The 23,543-nt window shown below is 42.8% G+C and overlaps 2 protein-coding genes across 2 annotated transcripts in view; one reads left to right on the plus strand and one right to left on the minus strand.

Moving 5' to 3' along the window:
* Positions 1 to 16,868, minus strand: part of LOC123513451 (leucine-rich repeat extensin-like protein 3) — a 26,614-nt gene extending 9,746 nt beyond the window's left edge. Inside the window, exons 1-2 of the mRNA XM_045270611.1 lie at positions 16,762 to 16,868; positions 8,310 to 8,455 (exon numbers count right to left, since the gene is read on the minus strand). Of these exons, the coding sequence (XP_045126546.1) occupies positions 8,310 to 8,455; positions 16,762 to 16,868 (253 nt within the window). The remainder of the gene's footprint in view (positions 1 to 8,309; positions 8,456 to 16,761) is intronic.
* An 877-nt stretch (positions 16,869 to 17,745) lies between these two features.
* On the plus strand, positions 17,746 to 22,633 carry LOC123513382 (toll-like receptor Tollo). The gene is given in 3 exon segments (XM_045270505.1): positions 17,746 to 18,687; positions 18,690 to 21,653; positions 21,656 to 22,633. Coding segments are annotated over 3 exon segments (4,077 nt in total). The 5' UTR covers positions 17,746 to 17,909; the 3' UTR covers positions 21,991 to 22,633.
* The last annotated feature ends 910 nt before the right edge of the window (positions 22,634 to 23,543 follow it).

Here is a 23,543-nt window from a genome sequence, read left to right on the forward strand (position 1 = left end):
TGAAAAGAAAGAAAGTAATTATTAATTTTAGATACTTGAAAAAACACAGAAAATGAGTAAATAGGTAATGGGTGTGGCTCTGAGAAACACACCATGGAGGGCTGAGTAGTAAGGGTGTGGCTGGTGTGTGCGTGTATAGCAGAGGGTGTAGTGATAAAGAAACAATGCGAAGTGACAGGCTGAAGGAGGGAAGGTGAAGGGGAGATGTGTTAACCAATCCAGTACAACAATTCCCAAACACCGTGAAGTCTATTGTTCGTCAGAAGAGAGGAAATAAATTACATAGCAGAGCGTGAGTTACTTCAGGGGATTTGTAGCTCTGGCATTACCGAGAAATATCCTTTTAATCTGTGTGATATATAATAGCGTTGAAAAAAGGCAAAAAGTGATGCGTTAATGGAAAAATCTCAAAGAATAGCAAGAAGATTTAATTAATACCTACAAAAAACTGAAAGATCAACTGATGCCATAGACAAAAATAATTGATATGAAACGAGTAAAGAAATTAATTAAACGAAAATGTGTAAGGCATTGTCAAACGAGCTAGTCGATGCCACAGTAAGGAAAGAGTTGAAAAAAGAAACTGTGACCACAAACTGAACGCTTGAATTGGTGCTACAAAACTATAAAAGAAAATAATAATAACGATAAAAAATAATGAAAATAAAGGGGAAACATGTAACACTGGTGAAAAACATAAATGATACTCTAATAATGATATTCTGATAATGAAAAAAAAAAAGACAGAGACAAGCTAAATCCCCAAAATAATCTAAGAAAACTGATACTGGACTAATTAAAGAAAGAGCCAAACAGATACGTGACTCCTGAAAGTTAACTCTTAGTAAGGAGAAACGTCAATGAAAAGGAAAAATGTAACGAGAAACAAAAGTTAACGATACAACAATTCATCTTATCAAATTATTAGCCCATCTCTATACCAAGTCTGCTTTGATGTCCTGCCTCCAATATCCCGCCACCTGCCATGTTGGTGTCTACTTACTGAGCGTCAACACCAGAGGGCCGCCGTGGTGCAGTGGAACCATGTGTGCTTTGGGGTACGAAGGATCTCCAAGCGCACGGGTTCGAATCCTGTCCACGGTCTGAGTTGGACTTCCTCACTCGGGGGAACGGTTTCCTAGCGGGTGGGCTTTGAGATAGGAGGTTTGTACTCCAAAAAGTATCCCCTTTAGCCCATAAGTTCCCGTGAAAAAGCCCACATGGTATAGAGTAAAAAAAAAAAAAAAAAAAAAACAAGGATGTGCCCAAGAGTAAGGGTGTAAGTCACGGGGGCGGAGTGAGACGGCTGCTTCGTGAGTGACGTGGCCTTGGATGCATTTATCTATAAATGTGACGTAGGCGAGACACAGAGAACATTTCCCGCAAATCCATTATTTTCAAGTGACACGAATTTTTAAGGGTGTTTACATTGTTAAACTGACAGACATAAGGTTTCTGTATTTTAACAGGAGACAAACACTCGAGAATCTTGCCACAACTCTATTCTCAAGGCTCTAGTTGAAGTGACACGATTTTTTAAGGGTGTTTACATGGTTCAAATGACAGACTAGTAAGGCTTTTACATTTTAAGACGAAAGAAATCCTTGAAAATCTCGCCATAACCCTATTTCAAAAGGCCTCTAGTTTAAGTGACACGATTTCTTTCAGGGTGTTTACATTGTTCAAGTGACATACTAATAAAATCTCTATATATTAACAGGAAAAACACCCTTGAAAATCTCCCCACAACTCTATTTTCAAAAGACTGTAGTTGAAGTGACACTAATTTCTACGAGATTTTAAATGGTTCAATTGATAGATTAATAAGGTTTCTATATCTTAACAGAAAAACACTTAATTGAGAATCTCGCCACAGCTCTCATATTTTCAAAAGGCTCTAGTTGAAGTGACACGAATTTCTTAGGCTTTTTACATATTCAAGTGACAGACAAATAAAGTTTCTGCATTCAAACAAGAGAAAAACACTTGAGAATCTCGCCACAACTCTATTTCAAAAAAGCTGAATTAAGTGACACGAATTTCTAAGGGTGTTTACATGGTTCAAGTGACACGAATAAGGTTCCTATATTTTAACAGAAACACGAATTTTTCAGAGTACTGTCATGGTTCAAGTGACATATTAATAAGGTTTCTATATTTTTAACGGAAAAACACCTTTGAAAATCTCACCACAACTGTCCTATTTTCAGAAGGCTCTAGTTGAAGTGACATAAGTTTTTAAGGATGATTTCATGGTTCCAGTAACAATATAACATGATTTCTAAATTACTAACAAGAGAAACATCCTTGACAATCCAGTTAGCTTTCTTTCTCACCACAAATCACGTTTTTCAGAAGGTTCAGTTAAGGGACGTGGATTTCTAAGGTGTTCACATGGTTCTACTAACAGATTAATGCAAATTCAACATTATTAACATGAAAAACACACTTAAACATCCAGCTCAATAAAATATAATCATATATAACCTAAACTATTATAACCTAACCTAATCAAGTCTAACCAAACCTATTCTAGCCCAACCTAACCTAACCTAACCTCTCCCAATGTAACCAAACCTAACCTAACCTAGCCCAACCTAACCTAACCTAACCTTTCCTAATGTAACCAAACCTAACCTAACCCAACCTTTCCTAACCCAACCCAACCTAATCTAACCTAACCCAACCCAACCCAACCCAACCTAACCTAACCTAACCCAACCCAACCTATTCCAACCTAACCTAACCTAACCTAACCTAACCTATTCCAACCTAACCCAACCAAACCTATTCCAACCTAACCTAACCCAACCTATTCCAACCTAACCTAACCTAAACCAACCTAACCCAACCCAACCTAACCAAACCTATTCCAACCTAACCTAACCTAACCCAACCTATTCCAACCTAACCCAACCTAACCTTTCCTAACCTAACCCAACCTAACCTAACCTATCCTAACGTAATGTAATCAAAGTTAACTTAAAGAATGTAGAGAAATGTATACAGACAAAGGCATAGAGATTAAAAATAAGCAGAAAAAATAGATACATGATAAATAGACGACATAGCTTACAAATAGAGTAAAAAGGAATGTTAGATAGCAGGAAACTGAACCAAATTAAACGAAAACATAAAGAATAAAGAAGAAAAAGCACAAAAATATACGCCAAATGATATGGGGGAAAAAATCACATGAATAAAGCAGAATATCATAAAAATACACAAACTAATTAAAAATAAAATAAAAAGCTAAAGAAAAGAATAGATAAATAGATAAATAATAGAGAATAGAGAGAGAGAGAGAGAGAGAGAGAGAGAGAGAGAGAGAGAGAGAGAGAGAGAGAGAGAGAGAGAGACGAAACAAAATATATAATGGACAAAAATAATAAAAAGAGAAAATAAGAAAAAAAGAACAAGAGAATGAAGCAAAAAACAGGAAAAAATATCGTTTCAAGAGAGAGAGAGAGAGAGAGAGAGAGAGAGAGAGAGAGAGAGAGAGAGAGAGAGAGAGAGGTGCTGGAGATGTGGCCGCAGTATATCAGGCCTGGAAAAAGCGTCACAATTCTGGCAACATTAATTTCTCTCTCTTCGTTTTTTATTTATTTATTTATTCATCTATCTCTGTTCATTCCTTTCTTTTCTTCCGCCTTTCATTATTTTCTCATTCTTATCAGTTTTTCTCTTTTTATCCTTTTCATTTTCCATTTTCTGAATTTTTTTTCAATTATTCATTTATTTATTTAGTTAGTTTTTAAAATAATTTGATCTTCTCGCCTCTTCTTTTTTCCTTTCTTTTCTTATTTCTTTTTTAACTCTCTCTCTCTCTCTCTCTCTCTCTCTCTCTCTCTCTCTCTCTCTCTCTCTCTCTCTCTCTCTCTCTCTCTCTCTCTCTCATCCTTCATGTGTCTACCTCTCGTGCTCTCCCTTCTCTCTCTCTCTCTCTCTCTCTCTCTCTCTCTCTCTCTCTCTCTCTCTCTCTCTCTCTCTCTCTCTCTCTCTCTCTCTCATCCTTCATGTGTCTACCTCTCGTGCTCTCCTTCTCTCTCTCTCTCTCTCTCTCTCTCTCTCTCTCTCTCTCTCTCTCTCTCTCTCTCTCTCTCTCTCTCTCTCTCTCTCTCTCTCTCTCTCTCTCTCTCTCTCTCTCTCTCTCTCTCTTATGCTATGATACTTAGATTACCACCTTTTTATACAAGAAATTAAGATTCGAGACAAGATTAACATCCTTTTAAGCGAGAGAGAGAGAGAGAGAGAGAGAGAGAGAGAGAGAGAGAGAGAGAGAGAGAGAGAGAGAGAGAGAGAATGTCAGAGGTCAGAGCACATGTGAGCAGCAGACAGGCAGACAGGCGGTCACGGAGAAGAATCATTGCCAATCAGACGCGCCGCAGTTGAGGTCAGAAATCTTGACCCCGTTTGACCTTAGAGACACACCCAGTAGCGGAGAGAGAGAGAGAGAGAGAGAGAGAGAGAGAGAGAGAGAGAGAGAGAGAGAGAGAGAGAGAGAGAGAGAGAGAGAGAGAGAGAAGCAGGCAGAAATTTGAGAATATAATGAAGAGTCGAGGGAGGGAAAAATTCGTGGAGGGAGACGGAGAGAGAGAGAGAGAGAGAGAGAGAGAGAGAGAGAGAGAGAGAGAGAGAGAGAGAGAGAGAGAGAGAGAGAGAGAGAGAGAATGGAGGAAGGAAAATCAGAAAGGAAGGTAAGAGGAGAGGTAGAGTAATTGAAGACACAAGTAAGGAAAGATAAAAAAAAAAAAAATAGGCAATGAAAGAGAGAGAAAGGAGAAAATGTGAGAGGAAAAGATAATTACACTATTGGATGAAGGAAAGTTGAAAAATGAGAAGGTGAGAATAAAAAAAATAATAAATAAGAATAGAGAAGAAGAAAGAATACCAGAAAACAAACAAGGTAAATACAGAACAGAATAAGAGAGAGAGAGAAAGAAGAAAGAGGAGGAGGAAGAAGAAAAGCTAAACAAAGGGGGAAAAAGTGAAAATGAAAAATAAAACATAACGAATAAGAAGAATAAGGAAAAAAAAGTACTAAAAATCAAACAGAAGATAAAGAAATAACATAAGACAGAGAAAAAGAAGAACGAGGAAGAGGAAGAAAAGGTTAAACAAAGAAGAAAAAGCAAGAATGAAAAGAAACTAATAATTAAGACTAGAGAAGGAGAGAATAGTGAAAATAAAAAAGATAAATACAAAACAGAAGAAGAAAATAAGAGAAGAATGAGGAGGAAGAGAAAACGTAAAAAGAAAAGGGAAAAGAAAAATAAAAATAAATAAATAAGAAAAGATGAAAGAATACCGAAAATTAAACAAGATTAATACAAAACAGAAGAGAAAAAGAAGAATGGGGAGGAAGAGAAGAATAAGAAGAAGAAGAAGAAGGAGGAGGAAAAGAAGGAGCAGGAGAAGGAGGAGGAGGAGGAGGAGGAATGATAAACGAGGGTACAGATAGATATTTTTTATTGACTTACATCTGACATGCAAATGACCTTAACAACCTCAACATGACCTCTTCCTAACCCCAAGCAAAGAAAACGAGACTCAAACAATGGGAGGCGAAACCAATATCTTCTACCCACTTACTACACTGAACCCAAAACTCTTTACAATACCTCCTTCCTCCTCCTCCTCCTCCTCCTCCTCCTCCTCCTCCTCCCTCTTCACCTCACGTGCCCACCAGGTATCAAGCCACAACACCTGAATTAACCCAGCCTTTGTACAGGTGTAAATCCGTGGCAGGTGTGTGAAAGGGTCTCCTAATCCCCCACACCTGGTCTCTTCCTTCGCCTCCTCCCTTTGTCTCTCCGTGCTTGTTTCTGCTTCTCTGTCTCGGTCTCTCTGTCTCGCACTCTGTCTCTCTCTCTCTCTCTGCTTCGTGGAGTGATAATTTTAGTCTATTATGTTCTGTCTGTCTGTCTGTCTGTCAATTTTCTTTTTTCTTCTTTTTTTGTCATAAGGAAACTATTTTTATGGTATTAGGTTGTTATCATGTTCTGTCCGTCTGTCTGTCTGTCTGTATTATGTCTGTGTATCTATTTTGCCAGTCTGTCTCTTTGTCTACCTGTCTTGTATCAAATGATTGACTGAAAGGTGTGTAGCTCTCTCTCTCTCTCTCTCTCTCTCTCTCTCTCTCTCTCTAAACCAGACAAACAGCACACGAGGAATACGAACCGTGATCAATAACAACTTCGAACCCAAATAAAAAAAAAGGAAAATAAACAAAATCAATTGAAGAAAGTAGGACAGAACGAAAAAAAAGAGAAAATCACATAACAAGAACGAGAGAGAGAGAGAGAGAGAGAGAGAGAGAGAGAGAGAGAGAGAGAGAGAGAGAGAGAGAGAAACAGGACCCTGCAAAACAGATCCTGCTTGTTCCTTCATTGGGCGGTGAGGAGCCAATGGGAGGGGCGGGTGAGTGGAGGCAGTCCCCAGCGTGCGCCAATCAGTGACAAATAGCCCCTCTGAGCCACGGCGATCAGTGAAATATTGCTTCGAGTGGCACAGCTCTCACTTAACAATGAAGGGCGCCCATCAGATAGTCCAGCCACCTGATTCCCTATGCATGTGTTCCCTGGCTGTGTGTGTGTGTGTGTGTGTGTGTGTGTGTGTGTGTGTGTGTGTGTGTGTGTGTGTGTGTGTGTAAGGGTCGTTTCATGCGTTATGTTTTTTTTTTTTTCTTCTGTCTTTTTTTAGTGTGTTTATTTTGGTTTTTATTTCTTTATTTTTTTCTGTATCTATTTATTGTATTTTGTGTTATTTTTGTTTTCTTTTTATATTTTCATTGAGTAAGATGTTATTGTTGTTGTTGTTGTTGTTGTTGTTGTTGTTGTTGGGGGGCATTTATGTTTAAGAGAGTGATAATTTTGTTGGTCTTACACACACACACACACACACACACACACACACACACACACACACACACACACACACATCTTATTCTAAATTTAAAAATAAAGAAAAAAAGAAAAGAAACGAGAAAATCGAGAAAGAGAGAGAGAGAGAGAGAGAGAGAGAGAGAGAGAGAGAGAGAGAGAGAGAGAGAGAGAGAGATAATTGTTTACCGTTGAGAATAAATATTAATAATCTGGCACAATCATAATACAACGACGCAGGAACCAAGACACGGCTGATAAATTGAACCCGAGCCGTTTGTGAGAGAGAGAGAGAGAGAGTGGTGGGTTCTCTCTCTCTCTCTCTCTCTCTCTCTCTCTCTCTCTCTCTCTCTCTCTCTCTCTCTCTCACTAATTTTCCCTCGTCCTAACTCTCTCTATAAAACATTTCCTCCTCCTCCTCCTCCCACTCCTCCTCCTCCTCCTCCTCCTCCTCCTCCTCCTCCTCCTCCTCCTCCTCCTCCTCCTCCTCCTCCTCATTTCCCTCTCTCCTCTGTCGAGTTAGCAAACAAACTACCCTCTGATCAGTTCTTTGAGGGAAAAGGAAACAAGAGGTACTGTCTGTCTGTCTGTGTGTTGCTGAGGAAAACGTACCCAGAATTCAACGTTTCATTAGTGTTTTTTTTTTTTTTCGTGAATTTATTTTTATATTTTTGTTTCGTTTTTTTTCTTTTCGTGCTTATAGTTTTTTTTTCTTTATTATTTTTTTTTATTTAATTTTATCTTTATTTTTTGTTGTGTGTGTATTTTTTTTTTCTTTTCGTCCTTATACCTTCCTTTTTTTTCCTTTATTTTCTTGTTTATTTATTTTCTGAATGGTAGAATTGTTGGTCCTGTTGTTATTGTTTTTTTTTCTCCTTTTTTTACTCCTTGTTTCTTTTGTTTTAAGAGTTTTATTTATTTATCTATTTGTTTTGGTCATATTCATTTATTTTTCTATCTATCTATTTATTTTATTCCTTGACCTTTTTATCACTTTATATCTATTTACTATTCATTTATGTATATATGTTAAGAAATATATTTTTTTTCAAAGTGTTCTTATTTTTTTATAGTACTCCTCTCTCTCTCTCTCTCTCTCTCTCTCTCTCTCTCTCTCTCTCTGTCGATGATGTAACGAAGAGAGAGAGAGAGAGAGAGAGAGAGAGAGAGAGAGAGAGAGAGAGAGAGAGAGAGAGAAACGAAACACGAAAGATTGAGGAACAAGTTGAAAATAAAACAAAACAAAAGAATAACAACAAAAAGTGAAGAAAATCGATCAAAGCAGAGAGAGAGAGAGAGAGAGAGAGAGAGAGAGAGAGAGAGAGAGAGAGAGAGAGAGAGAGTAAGGGCACAGGACGGTCACAACCACTGTCACCTCTTGTCAGTGATGAGTTGAGAGACTAATTCTGCCTAGGAGTGTTGGCTTACTGGCTGGAGGGACTGCCGGGACCACTGGGACTCTTGAGGCGACAGAGGGACCGTTTGGGGACCACTTGGAGGTAACTAGGGACCACTGGAGGCCATTTGGGGGCGAGTAGGGCCAGTGTGTAGGGGTCTTGTGGGAGTATTTAAACCTAATAATGGGTTTGGGGGTGACAGGAATGAGTGATGTTTATTATGCACGGTTTGTTGTGTTGATGTGTTCATGTGTTGAAGTTACTACTACTACTACTACTATTACTACTGCTACTACTACTACTACTACTATTACTACCACCACTACTACTACTACTATTACTACTGCTGCTGTTGCTACTACTACTATTATGCTACTACTATTACTGCTACTACTACTACTACTACACCTTATGTAACCGAACTGACAAAACCACTTATCACTGTTACAACTATTACCATCACACACACACACACACACACACACACACACACACACACACACACACACACACACACACACACTCACAAACGAACTTGTAGGCGGAGTCATAACAGAGTCGTGGAAACCATCAAAGTGGACCAAAGGGCAATTAAGTAACGCTAAGTAAGTCCATTTAAAGCCGCCGAGATACTCCTGGTGAAGGCGAGGAGGAGGAGGAGGAGGAGGAGGAGGAGGAGGAGGAGGAGGAATGAAAGATGGAAAGGAAGGCAATGCGTTTTCTTTTGTGTTTGTCTTTGTTTCTTTACGTTTGTTCTTGTCTATTTTGGTTCAAGTTTTCTTCTCTTCTTTCTTCCTTTCTCTCTTATTTTCTGTTATCTTCTATTTTTTTCCAATTTTCTGCTTTCTTTATTGTATTTTTTTCGTTGATCTTATTCTCATCCACTTTTTCTTATCTTTTTTTCTTCGCTACTTCTTCCTTCGTTCTTACTTTTCAATCTCTTTTCTTTCATCTCTGCTATTTATCCTGAAAAATCTGCTTATATATACAATTCATTTATCTATCAACCCTTCTTCTTTCAATTCATTATTAATCTTTATATTTACCTATCAATTAAAGCATTTTACATAAAAGGTACATCTCTATCATCATCTATCTATCCTATATCTGCTATAATTAATCCCGTTTGTCTAAATAACTAACGAACTATCAGCTTATATATACAATTAATTTATTTATCAACCCTTCTTCTTTCAATTCATTATTAACCTTTATATCTTACCTATCAATTAAGGCATTTTACGTAAAGGTCCATCATCATCTATCTACCAATTTTACTTTATTTCATCACCTTATTTCTTTCTCTAATACATTTTTTTCCTCTTTTTCTTCTAATAACAGAGGTGATGCTTTTGTTTTCTCCTCCATTTCATTACGATGCATGTTTTTTTTTATTCTTTTTGCTTTTTATACATGCTTCTGTCTCATATGATCTATCATCACTAAATATCTACTTATGATTTTTCAGCTTTATTTCAACATCAATAATTCCATCGCTAATAAATTTTCAATCCTTTCTCGTTCTACCAGTATGTGTATCTATCACTATATATTTATTTACCTTAATTACTTACCTTAGTTACTTTACTTTCTCTTATAACAAGTCTGTACATTGACGCACCATATCTTACCTCGTTTCATTAATATATGTGTATCTATCATTATATATATACTTTACCTTTTTTATCTTTTATCCAGGTCTCTATTTCATTCTCTAATACAACACCCACGTCTTTCCCTCTAGCAGTATGTATCTATTATTACATATTTACTTCTCTTTATTTGTTCTTATCCATCCTCCTTACTTCCTTCTCTAATACACCACTACCCTTACTACCTGTATGTGTCTAGTATTATATATTTGCCTATCTCTTTATTTCTTTCTTATCCAGCCTCCTTATTCCCTTTTCTAATAAAATGCCCACCTCTTTCCATCCACCAGTATGTATGTATTATTATATATTTGCTTATCTATCTCTTTCTAATCCAGGTTCTTTATCTCTCTCTTTCTTTATTAATCAGTACTCCTTATTCCCTTTTTCTAATAGATCACGCTCGTTCTACCAGTATCTATCTATCATTACATATTTCTTATCTATTTCTTTTTATCCAAGCTCCTTATTTCCTTCTCCACCCTTCTTTCTATAACAAGGACCATGCAAGTTTCCCATTTTCCCTTCCTGCACATTTCCCGCCACGCCATTTACTTAAGGGAAAAACTTTTACCTCCCAGCCTCACAAAAATCCACAAAAAACCCGCGGAAATCTGGAAGATAAGAGTGCCAACCAACAATCACCCGCAAGAACGAAAATCTCTTGAGAAACGAAGGAAGGAGCGCCGATAATGACCATTTCTTATGACATGGTTAGCGTGGCGGGTATTTTAATGATGGTGAAGAGGAAGGTGATGCCAATTAGAGGGACGAAAGGTATGGAGATGCAGGTGTTGTGGGTAATTAAGGGGGCCGGTGAGAGTGCACAGGTAGCGGGGGAGGGAGGCAGGTAAGGAGGGAGGGAAAAAAATTGACAAGAAGTAACTGTGGCGTCTGAAGAAACGAGAAGAGACGTGGTGACAGATGGGGAGAAGGATAACTTGAGAGAGAGAGAGAGAGAGAGAGAGAGAGAGAGAGAGAGAGAGAGAGAGAGAGAGAGAGAGAGAGAGAGAGAGAGAGAGAGAGAGAGAGAGAACACAATGGAAAAACAATGAGAAGTTGAAGATAATGAAGTTAGTCCTCCCCAAACAGCGTATTTGTCCTCCTCTCACCAGATTAATGAAGCGCCGAGGGAAAAAAAATCAACAGAAAAAAAAAAAAAAAAAAAAAAAAAAAAAGAAATGTGAAAACTGAGACCATTAGCAGAACACAATAACTTCTTTGGTACTCGAGGAAACAGTGGGGGAAAAAATAACAATGCGGAAACAAAATATGGGTGGAAAAGTGATTTATATATTGCATGGTTAAGAAAATAAGGAAAATACGACAAAAAAAATGGAAATAGGGCAAAAATAACGAACGATACAGAGGAAGAATAGGAGCGAAACATACGATAAAGGAAATAAAAGTTTGAGAAATAATATAAACTTCAAGAAATACTAATTAATAACGATACGAAAAGGTAAAAATTAAAGAAATACTAATAAATGATGATAAGAGATGATAAAAATTAAGAAAATACTAATAAATAATAAGAAATGGTAAAAATAAAAGAAATACTAATAGAAAATGATAAAAAAAATGGTAAAAAAATATTATAAATGTATTGTAATGCAAGAGGTAAAATAGAATACAATAAAATAAAGTGATTAGTGAAGGAGAAATGAAAGATGATGAGAAATATAGAAAGATGAACGAAACGAAATGAAATCTAACCTAACTTACCTTAACAATAGGAAACAAAAAGTAAAACAACAACAAAGAGACAACGAAATAATAAAAAATGAAACGAAATACTAAGAATAATGAAGAATGAACGAAATAATGGGACAACGACAAACATAACACGGAAAAGAAAAAGAAAAAGAAGAAAGTAAAGAAACAAAACAAAATAATCACGAAAAGAAAATAAATAACAAAAAAATGAAGAAAAATAAAGAACCAGAAGAAAATAAGAGAGGAAAAGAAAACGAAAGAAAAACAGGGATAAGAAAATGATGAATAGTGAGTGAATGATAAAACTCGTTCATGAAAACACACAAAAAACAACGAAAAGAAAATAAATACCAAATAAAACACAAAAACACAAACAAAAATACAAAAAAAGAAAATAAGAAAGAAAAACAAATGAAAAAAGGAGAACGAAAGAGAAAAAAAAAATAATGAATAAAAAGAATAAATGAATAAGAAAAACAAACAGCCAAATAATGACTAGTGAGCACATGAAAAAACACGCGCATGAAAACACCAAGAGTAGCCATTCATCTCCCGGCGAGGCGCGTCCTTATGTGCTGACGGAGCTGGCGGGGCATCACACCTGGCGACAAATTCATCTGTCAAGGTAACATCAACCCCCCGCCGGCCCCACCTGTGTCACCTGGCTCTAATTAGCTGATGATACGCGTGCTCATCCCTCTCCCTCTCTCTCTCTCTCTCTCTCTCTCTCTCTCTCTCTCTCTCTCTCTCTCTCTCTGTTTCTGTTTCCCGTTCGCTCTGTCTCTGTCTCTGTCTTTCTCTCTCTGCTCGTTCTCTCTCTCTCTCTCTCTCTCTCTCTCTCTCTCTCTCTCTCTCTCTCTCTCTCTCTCTGAACCTCATCTTCCTTTTCATTGCTGATGTGGTAGTCTCTCTTCTCTCTCTCTCTCTCTCTCTCTCTCTCTCTCTCTCTCTCTCTCTCTCTCTCTCTCTCTCTCTCTCTCTCTCTCTCTCTCTAAATGCCTTTACACACTTTCCCTTCCTTGTCCCCCTTTCCTTTCCTCGGTTCAACACAATAAAAATACATTTGTTTAAGATCAAAAGCAACTCCAGAGAACCGGAAGAAAGGGAGTTTTTGTATTCATTTCTATATATTTTTTCCTCTTTTCCTCTTCTTCTATTTTTTTCCCATCCTTTCCTCTTACAACCATTCATTCATTCATTCATCTCTTCTCTATTCACCTAAGCATTCCTCTCTCTCTCTCTCTCTCTCTCTCTCTCTCTCTCTCTCTCTCTCTCTCTCTCTCTCTCTCTCTCTCTCTCTCTTCGTCCCTTATCGTTTTAAGCTGAATATGGTTAACTAAATACGTTTTATATTTTATTGTTGGGTTTGGAATGGTATTTATAGCACCCCATTAAACTATCTCTCTCTCTCTCTCTCTCTCTCTCTCTCTCTCTCTCTCTCTCTCTCTCTCTCTCTCTCTCTCTCTCTCTCTGATTTAAACCTTCCTTGTAGTTATTGTTCTAGTTTTTTTTATTATTTCTTTTAAGCTGCTCATGTTTATTGTAGATAAAGAAAATGTAATATTCTCTCTCTCTCTCTCTCTCTCTCTCTCTCTCTCTCTCTCTCTCTCTCTCTCTCTCTCTCTCTCTCTAATTTACGTGTCTTTTCTTTCTTTCATTTTATTTATTGAAAATGATGAGATAGCTTAAAATACCTAAGTATCATCATCATCACCACCATTATCACCACTACCGTCACCACCATCGTCACCACCACTATCATCACCACCACCACCACCATCATCACCACCGTCACCACCACCACCATCATCACCACCGTCACCACCACCATCATCATCACCACCATCATCATCACCACCACCATCACCACCACCACCATCATCACCACTATCATCACCATTAACACCACCACTACCACCAATAATCTTACTGGAATATCACCACCACCACCACCACCACAACTAACAATAAGAGATCCGCCACCACCACCACCACCACCACCACTACCTGTATTAGTGTATCCACAGTAATTCCTAATATTTTCCACATCAACACCAACACACTCACCACCATCACCGCCACGGCCGCCATTACCATCACCACCACAACCACCACCATTATCATAACCACAATTCCTGATAGTTGATGTAACCGCAGAATGAATCCCACACACACACACACACACACACACACACACACACACACACACACACACACTTCCTTCAATATCTTGGCTTCTTTCATTCTTAATTTCTACTTTCATCTTCTCAAATTCCCCCAAAAAAAATTATGTACGGAAATAATAAAAGAAAAGACAAGATTATGCCAAAAAAAACATAAAAAAACCACGTAAAACAATATCAACCCCTTCAGTACTGGGACGCATTTCTACCTTGAGTGCTGGGTGTGATTAAACGATTTTATTGACATTAGGAAGGGTCTATGGAGGTCAGAAGCTTAATGGCCAAAGTCTTCACTATTCTAATCCCCCACATAAGTTTCTGTGGCTGTATAAAGTCACTAAATAATAAGCAGAATGAATATGGAAACGCGTCATGGTACTGAGGGATTTAAAGAGAAAAGTTGGATAGAGATGTGAAGAAAAGTTAACGAAAATTTAAACATTCATGATAAAAAAGAAAGAGAAAAGAAAAATGATTGAATAGAGAAATATATGACAAACAAAATATGAGTGATAGAAAATGGAAAAAAAGTAAGATATGCATGTTAAGAAACTGAGAAATACAAACAAAAATGAACTAACGGAAATAGTAAAATATGAACGCAAGGCAAAATAAACATGCAAAGAAGAAAAATTAAAGAAGTGACACGTTTAGACAAAAATAAATAGTAAATGTAGAAAAGTAAGATATGCATGTTAAGAAACTGAGAAATATAAACAGAAATGAACTACCAGAACAAGCAAAATATGGACGCACAGCAAAATAAACATGTAAAGAAGAAAAATGAAAGGAGTGACACATTTAGCCAAAAAAATAAAATAAAATAAGAAAACATGATCACAAAAGCACAACAAAGAGGCAAAGAAGAAAAAATTACAGAAGTGACGCAATTAGATCAAAATAAACATGAAAATAATGAATATGAAATGTAATGAAACATATGAAGAGAAAGATAATAAATAGAAATAACAAAAATTGAATAGGGAATTAAAGAAGAAAAACTGGAGAATAAAAGAGAAAAAGGAAGGAAAAAAAAATTAAAGTGCTGAAAAAAATATATCAGTTTAAGAAAAAGAAAAAAAAAACAAGATTGGAAAAAATAAAACAAACCACAAACACACAAACACACACACACACACACAATTAAACAAAATAAGTCACACCACACAAACACTAATCAAGAAACACAAGAGAAAAGGAAAAAAAAAAAAAAACACTAGGTAAAAATATAATAAAAAATATGCAAAATAAAAAAAGAATAAATACACGCGATAAAATAACAATAAAAACACGATGAGGGAAATAAGAAACCAGTCAGGTAATGCAAACAGGAGAGCATGAGGGGAAAACTTTACTCTCACGGCAATTATCGTGAAAAGAAGGAATTTGCTCTCTCTCTCTCTCTCTCTCTCTCTCTCTGAAGGTAGGAGAGAGTCATGTTTTGGGAAAGGGAATGCGAGTGATTGAACAGCTTTTACTCAAGGGGAGAGAGAGAGAGAGAGAGAGAGAGAGAGAGAGAGAGAGAGAGAGAGAGAGACGTAGAGAGCTTGCGTTAAATGAAATATTGAATGAAAATGGAGAAGCGACTACTCTCTCTCTCTCTCTCTCTCTCTCTCTCTTGGGAAACTTTCTCGCCACAACAAAATATAAATACGTAAACAAAAACAAAATAAAAAATATTGTAAAGAAAAACATAAGAAAATTACAATAAAAGCATAAATGAAAAGGAACATAACTCTTTCTCTCTCTCTCTCTCTCTCTCTCTCTCTCTCTCAACATGAAAAGTAGAAATTCATCCCTATTGCACTGAAAGAGAGAGAGAGAGAGAGAGAGAGAGAGAGAGAGAGAGAGAGAGAGAGAGAGAGAGAGAGAGAGAGAGAGAGAATTTCAGGGAACTTGTTAATGCAGAAACGGAAGGAGAATGAAAATGTCACGAGAAGAGGAAAGGTTGCATGAGGAAAGGAAAGAAGAAGGAATTGTGAGATGTTTATACGAGAACGAGAAGGAAAAATTGAGGAAGAAGAAGAAGAAGAAGAAGAAGAAGAAGAAGAAGAAGAAAAAAAGAAGAAGAAAAGAAGATGAGGGAGAAGAAGAAAAAGAAGGAGAAGAAGAAGGAGGAGGAGGAGGAAGAGAAGGAGGAGGAGAGGAAGAAGAGGAGAAAAAAAGGAAAAAGCACCAACAAAAGAAAAAAAAACAAGAACAAGTAAATGATAAATCACAAACAATGAGGAGAAGAAAAAAGAGCAAAAAAGAAGAAAATAAAAGAAATATACAATAAGAAATAATAATGAAATAAACAAAAAACGGAACACAAGAACAGGAAGGAACAAAATATAACAAAATCAACAAAATTACACAAAAAGAAAAGGAGAAAAGATGATGACGATGATGATTACTGGCAGATGGTGACGGTGGTGACTCAAGGGATGGTGATGGCGGTGGTGGTGATGGTGGACATAGTGACAGGCGGCGGACAGATTCTCCCTCGACCGCGTCTGTCACTCTGGGGAATCAATATTAGAGGCGGGAAGACAGCCGGACCTACACGAGGCGCTGGACGGGCAGACTGACAGACACGAGGCAAAAATAGACTGGTTGACTGGTTGGCTGCCTGGCTGACTGACTGATATATACTCTCTCTCTCTCTCTCTCTCTCTCTCTCTCTCTCTGGTACTTTTCAATATTTTCCGCTTATTTCGTATCTGAAAAACCAAACTTCACATTAAAAATCAAACTAAATACAGCGAAATGAAGCACAAATGAATGCAAAACAGGAACGATCACGGGCTATTAATGTGAGGGCGGCGAGTGAGTAATGAGTCTTCTCGTCTACTATTTAATCACCACCTCACATCAGGAAGAGGCGGGCAGGCAGCGACCAACCCTCCCTTAAGATGACTGGAGGTAACTGATGACTGCCTGCCTCACTCACGGCCTGGAGGAGGGAAGGAGGGAGGGAGGGAGGGAGGGAAGAACGTGAAGGCGAGTGGGAGGGGCGGAGGGTTGAGGCATTCCCGCCCTATCCACACAGTCCGCCATATTGCCAACCTCACAGGCATCCTTTTTTAACCTCATTTCTCTGTTTCACGAGGCACACTTTGCTTGAAGGATGGAGGGGCGGCGTGGCGGTGTGCAGTGGTGTGGGGGCTTTCGTAAAGAGGGTCTGGAATGCATGAAGGGCGTGAATGAGAGAAGGATGGTGCTGTGTGGTGTTGTTGTGGTGGTGGTAGAGACATCCTCCTCAGCATGGTGAACGCCCCGCCCTTCACGGTAAGACAATGCATTGTTGGTGATCCACTTAATTTTTGGAGTCACGCTGCAGCTTCAAAAAGGCCAAAGTGTTCCCGGCAGGGCGTGCTGGGCGTCGGGTCACCTCATGTTAACGTAAACTTGGCGAAATACAAGTTGTGAACCCTCGTCTTCAGTAGGAGGGCCGGGGAGGGGGAGGTTCTTGAGGCAGCTTCTTGTTACTGCTCTTCACGCCCGTCACTCCCTTCCGTCAGCGTCCTGGAGCCCCGGAGAAGTTGCTTAGTATCTCAGAAAAGCATCTCTCAACGTGCATGACAAAGGGCGTCCAGTCTGGCGGAACACACGACTAATATTCTCTCTTGGCTCTGAAAAATTTGATGGCAGGCAGCGGATGGTCAGGCTCCTCCCCCTGGCCCTATCCCTCACGGCACCTGGCGCTCCCTGGCGGGGCAGACAGCAAGCTCACAGTTATTACTTCTAATATTTTAAGACGCACGCAATTAATAACGCAAAATTCCTCACAGCCAGCGAAAAATAACAAGCTGGTAAAGAAGTTGGGTGAGCGGCGACACGCTCCAAGGCAGCAACTCGCCACAAAGTTTGGTGAGGCTGCGAGTGTCTCGCGAGCGGCGGCAACTGGCAGGGTCGCGGCCAAGTTACAAGTGAAGGCGCGGCGTGGATCGGCGGTTAGTTTATATCTCGCACTGGCGGAGGGAGGATGTGCCATTTCTCTCTCTTGGTCTCCCGAGATCTCCGCTGACATGAACGAGTTGTGCTAACAGTGCGAGTTAAGGACGTCTGTGAGTCTGTGGTGATAGCCGAACCGCAGCCATGAGGGCCGCTGTGGCGATTCACGTGCTGTGGAGTGTTGTGGCGGCGTGCGGCGCGACGTTCTTGTATACGGCGCCGGAAAACTGTGACTGGACTTTGCGTGACGCGGTGCGGGAGGAGGTGACGCTTTCCTGCCGCCTCAGAACGATTGGCAGTGACTTTGATAGCAGTAACTTTTCGCTCTCACAGGCGGAACACGTGACTGAACTGCGAGTGTTGTGCAGTGACGTGTTGTTCTTTCAATCATCGCTGCAGCCGCGCGTGTTCCAGCGACTGTACAGCCTCGACACCCTCAGCCTCGAGCACTGCAAGCTGACGGAGCTGCGGCCGGGCACGTTCCTCGGCCTGGACGGTATGCGGCGGCTGACAGTGCGTTCCCACAACAGTGACTGGAGCGCCATGGCCCTCGAGCTGAAGACAGAGAGCCTGGTGGGAATGCCGCACCTCGAGCACCTCGACCTGGGCCAGAACAACATCTGGACGCTGCCTGGCCGAGTGTTCTGCCCTCTGCCAGCGCTGCGCCACCTCAACCTCACCTGGAATCGCCTGCAGGACGTGTCCGAGGTGGGGGTGTCCGGCAGTTGTGGGGCGCACCTTGTTACCCTCGACTTATCGGGGAACGACCTGGTGGTGCTCCCAGAGGCGGGGCTGGCAGGCCTCGACTCCCTCCGAGCGCTACATCTGCAGTATAACGACTTGTCTATGCTGGCGGACGGGGCTCTGCTTGGACTGGCCTCCCTCAACCTCCTCAATATTTCCAGCAACCGTCTGGCGGCGCTGCCCCGGAGGTGTTCAACGAGACAGTGGGCCTGACGGAGCTGTACCTGCAGAATAACAGCCTCAGTGTGCTGGCACCCGGCCTCTTCTCGGCACTCAGCCGCCTCACCGTGCTCGACCTCTCCAACAACCACCTTACCTCTGAGTGGGTCACCGCGGACACCTTCCGCGGCCTCCTGCGGCTGGTGATGCTCAATCTGAGCAACAACCGCCTCACGCAGGTCTCTGTCGACATGTTCAGCGATCTGTCAACACTGCAGGTACTGGACTTGAGCCACAATGACCTGGCTGTGGTGGGCGACCTGACATTCTCACCTCTGGCTAACCTTCACCGCCTCGACCTGAGCTACAACACGCTCGAGGCCGTGATGAGCCGCAGCCTCGCCGGTCTGCACGTGCTTTCCTCCCTCTCTGTCGCCCACAACAACATCACACGGGTGGCCACCGATGCCTTCGACAACTGTACCAGCCTTCGTGACCTCCGCCTTGAGCACAACCTCCTGGAGGAGGTACCCGAGGCAGTGCGCGAGGCCACGTCGCTCAGAACACTCAAGCTAAGTCACAACCAGCTCAGCAGCGTTGCCCAAAATGACTTCAGCGGACTGTCAGCCCTCAGGCACCTCGACCTCTCCAACAACTTCCTGAGGAGCTTATGTAAGTCGTGTCTGGCTGATCTGCAGGACCTGGAGGTGCTGGACCTGTCCAGGAACGAGCTGAGGGCGGTGCCTCAAGGAGCCTTCGAAACTAACACCAAGCTGCAGCTGCTGCGGATGGATGGCAACAAGATGATTGACATCAACGGCCTGTTTGCCTCGCTGTCTAACCTGTTGTGGCTCAATGTGTCTGACAACAGAATCACGTGGTTCGACTACGCTCTCATCCCTAGCCAGCTTCAGTATCTCGACCTCCACAACAACAGGATTGGTGACCTGGGTAATTATTTCAGCTTGGAGAGCCAGCTGGAGCTGAGGACGTTGGACGCCAGCCACAACCAGCTGGAGAGTCTCAGTGGCTCCTCTGTGCCGGACAGCGTCGAGCTTCTCTTCGTTAACAGCAACCGCATCACCACCATGGGTGCTGGCACTTTTCTCAACAAACACAACCTCTCCATGGTGGACCTGTTTGACAATCTCCTCAGCAAGCTTGATCTCAACGCCATCAGCCTCCCGCCGGTGCCAGAGGAACGGAGCCTGCCTGAGTTTTACATTGGCGGGAATCCCATCTTCTGCAACTGCAACATGGAGTGGCTGCACCGCATGCACCAGATTAGCGGCCTGCGCCAACACCCGCGCGTCATGGACCTCGACAAGGTGACCTGCACGCTGCCTTACCCTCGGGGACAAGAGAACCGCGTCGCCTTCCTGGAGACGGAGCCCTCACAGTTCCTGTGCCCGTACATTTCACACTGCTTCGCTCTGTGTCACTGCTGCGACTTCATCGCCTGTGACTGCCAGATGAACTGCCCCGAGGGTTGCTCCTGCTACCACGACGAGACGTGGGCCACCAACATCGTGGACTGCTCAGCGCGGGGCCATAACCACCTGCCTGACGACATCCCGATGGATGCCACTGTGGTGTTCATGGACAACAACGACATACCGCTGCTCGACGCCCACCGCCTCATCGGCCGGAAGAACCTGATGGCATTGTACCTTAACAGCTCGCGTGTTGAGAGAATCCAGAACAGAACCTTCCACGGACTGTCGTCCCTCAAGCAGCTCCACCTGCACGACAACGTCATCCAGGAGCTGCAAGGGTTCGAGTTCGAGCACCTGGAGCACCTGAGGGAGCTGTATCTGCACAACAATCGTCTGCGCACCGTCAACAACGCCACCTTCATTGGCCTGCGCGCCCTGGAGGTGCTCAGGCTGGACGGCAACGCCCTCATCGACTTCCCGGTGTGGCACCTTAAGCTGAACAAAGGGCTGAAGAGCATGTCCCTGGCAGGCAATCCGTGGTCGTGCCGCTGTCAGTACATGGTCGACTTCAAAAACTGGCTCATCCGGGAGACGGACGTGGTGCGCGACGCCCGAGCCATTGCCTGCATCTCCAGCGAGTCGGGGTTGACGGGGCCATTCGTGCTGGAGAGCTCCTACTCATGTGAGAACTTCGTGGCCACCTCCATCGTGCAGGAAAAGCTGGAGAATGACTTCCTGCAGCCGGTGCTCATCACGCTGGGCCTGTTCTTTCTGGTGCTGGTGGTGGGCGTGGTGTTCGCGGTGTTCAGGGCACGTCTGAGGGCCGGTGTATCTAAGAAGTGCGATTTGAAGTGCTTCCCCTCGCAGCGCAAGCAGGCCAAGGAGGAAGAGGCAGGCCTGGTATACGACGCCTTCGTCAGTCACAGCGAGAGGGACGCGCCTTTCGTCACGGAGGTGTTCGCCGCGGAGCTGGAGAATGGTGAGCCGTCCTACAAGTTGTGCCTCTTCTCGCGGGACTACCAGACCGTGGGTAACTACGTTGGGGACTTCATCATGCAGTCCATCGAGGCGAGTCACAGAGTCATTCTAGTCTTAACTAAAAATTTTCTGGATCACGACTGGTGCAAGTTCTCATTCAAGGCGGCGCACCTGGAGGCGCTGGAGGACCTCAAGAGCCGCCTGGTGGTGGTGATGTTCGGCGACGTGAGTGAGGCTGACATGGACGCTGACCTGGCAGACCTTGTGAAGGGCGCCACCAAACTACGATACGAGGACAAGACATTTTGGGCGCGACTCACTGCCACCCTGCCGCCCGCCGCCCCCGCCCAGCCCTGCTTCATCACCGAGACAAACTACATCATGAGGAACAACGTGGCGGTGCTCACGCCGCCGCAAACCCTCAAGAGTAGCGGCAGCGGCAGGGGCAGCCAGTTGGTGTCGGGCCTGGTGCTCTCTCCCCCCCTCAAGGCCCCCCACGGGCGCCCTCCACCCCTGCACCCCCATCCACACTCGCACCCCCACCATCAGGTACAGCCGTCCCTCAGCAGCGACACGGGGAGCTGGATAAAACCTTCGTCAGCGTGGAGACCACCCAGTCCAGCCTCGCCCCGAGCATCGCTTCCGCGCCCAGCCTCGCTCACTCCTACATGTCCATCGACTACGCCGCCGCCACCAGAAACTCCCACATCTATGCCTCCATTGACGAGGCGGCGCCAACCCCACCCCCGTCCACCCTGCCGGCGGTACACAGCCTACTGCTGCACCACCACCACCACCATCAGCAGCAGCAGCCGCGCCGACCCCTCACCAGCGCAGCGATGCAGTCCTTCGAGCAACAGCAGCAGCAGCAGCAACAGCCAGTCGTGAGTTCGTCGTACTTCATCTAGAACGACCCGGCGACGTGTCTGACGGATGACTCGGGACGGACGTGACTCCCGGCAGGCGACTCCACCACCTACACACGCACCCGCGGACACGCACGCGCTCTCCCTGCTCCCACAGCCTCCACCTCGGTCCGCGCCGGGCTTTGTGCCTCCCTCCGCGCTGCTAACAAAGAGCAAACAGTGAAAGGGAAAAACACTAGAAATTACACTCAACCACGCAAAAGAGGGAGGGAAAAGAGAGCCACAACACAGCACAACACAACAACAAGACGGATAAAAAGCCCGGGACGGAGCAGGGCCGGGACGGAGCAGGGGTCCTGATCTGACAGCAAGTGAGGGGAGGAAGGACTGAGGAGGACGAGGCGGGGGAGGGAGTGTGTTAATAATTCTTGGGCGAGTCTAGTCAGGCGAACGTTGGTGTGCCTAGTGCCTTTATCTCCCAAGCCTTCTCGGGCGGTCCGGGTCGCTCACTCACCTTGTAAATAGACTGTATAAAGTGACTCTTGTATAAACCTCGTGATATCTATGGCCAAAGTGTGATAAGAAAATTTAGCAGCTTCAAAGTCAAGAGACGAGAACGGGTATTTTTATATAAAAAGATGATAATGCTAAAAAAAATAATAAATAAAAGACGGATGATTTGCAAGCATTTGTTTCCTTTAACCCTCCGCATGCTTGAGGAGGAAAACAGTGAGAGGCGCTCAAGTGGCCGAGTGGCTCCCTCATGAATAGAACACTGTGCAATGCTGAATTAATGTTACATCTTGCCCTCACGATCAATTCACTCCACTCAAGAATGAAAAGTGAAAACATAATACATCACTACTGAATAATAATCAATAACAACAAATCACATTAATAACAAATCAATGAAGAAAGGAGGGAGCCAAGACATAACAATAATAATAATAGTAATAATAATAACACTAATAACAACAACAAAGCTTTCTACCACAACAGAGGAAAGGAGCAAGTCACAAACACCACCTCAGCCAAGACCAGGTATGGAAAATTAAAAACAATTCATCAGGACATTAAATCAGACAAGAGAGCAATAAAGTAAATAGGAAAGTAATAAAAAGAATACTAAAGAAATCCGATACAGAAGGGAATAGAGGCCGGTGTTTGTATTAAGGAGACGAGGGGGAGTGGAGGACCAGTGGGGAGGAGGGACGGGCCGCGGGCACAATGGGGCGGAGGAATGTAGGAGTGGGCTACCCCCTACCTGCCCGGCCCACCACAAAGCCCACTAACCCACAATACAACCCACCAGCCCACCACTGCTAAACCCACCACCACCTCTGGCTAGCGTGTGCATCTATACACACACACACACACACACACACACACACACATACACACACACACTATATATATAAGAACTATCTTCCACACTCCATTATCCCTAACCCATCTTTCCTCCTCCTCCTCCTCCTCCTCCTCCTCCTCCTCCTCCTCTTCCTCTTCCTATCCCCTACCTACCTATGCCATAATAGAATATGTCCTATACACTCATTTAGGTAAGTTAAAACCAACCTAACCAACAACTTCCTATT

Source organism: Portunus trituberculatus, chromosome 36, assembly GCF_017591435.1.
Source record: "Portunus trituberculatus isolate SZX2019 chromosome 36, ASM1759143v1, whole genome shotgun sequence".
In the NCBI taxonomy this organism is placed as follows: domain Eukaryota; kingdom Metazoa; phylum Arthropoda; class Malacostraca; order Decapoda; family Portunidae; genus Portunus; species Portunus trituberculatus.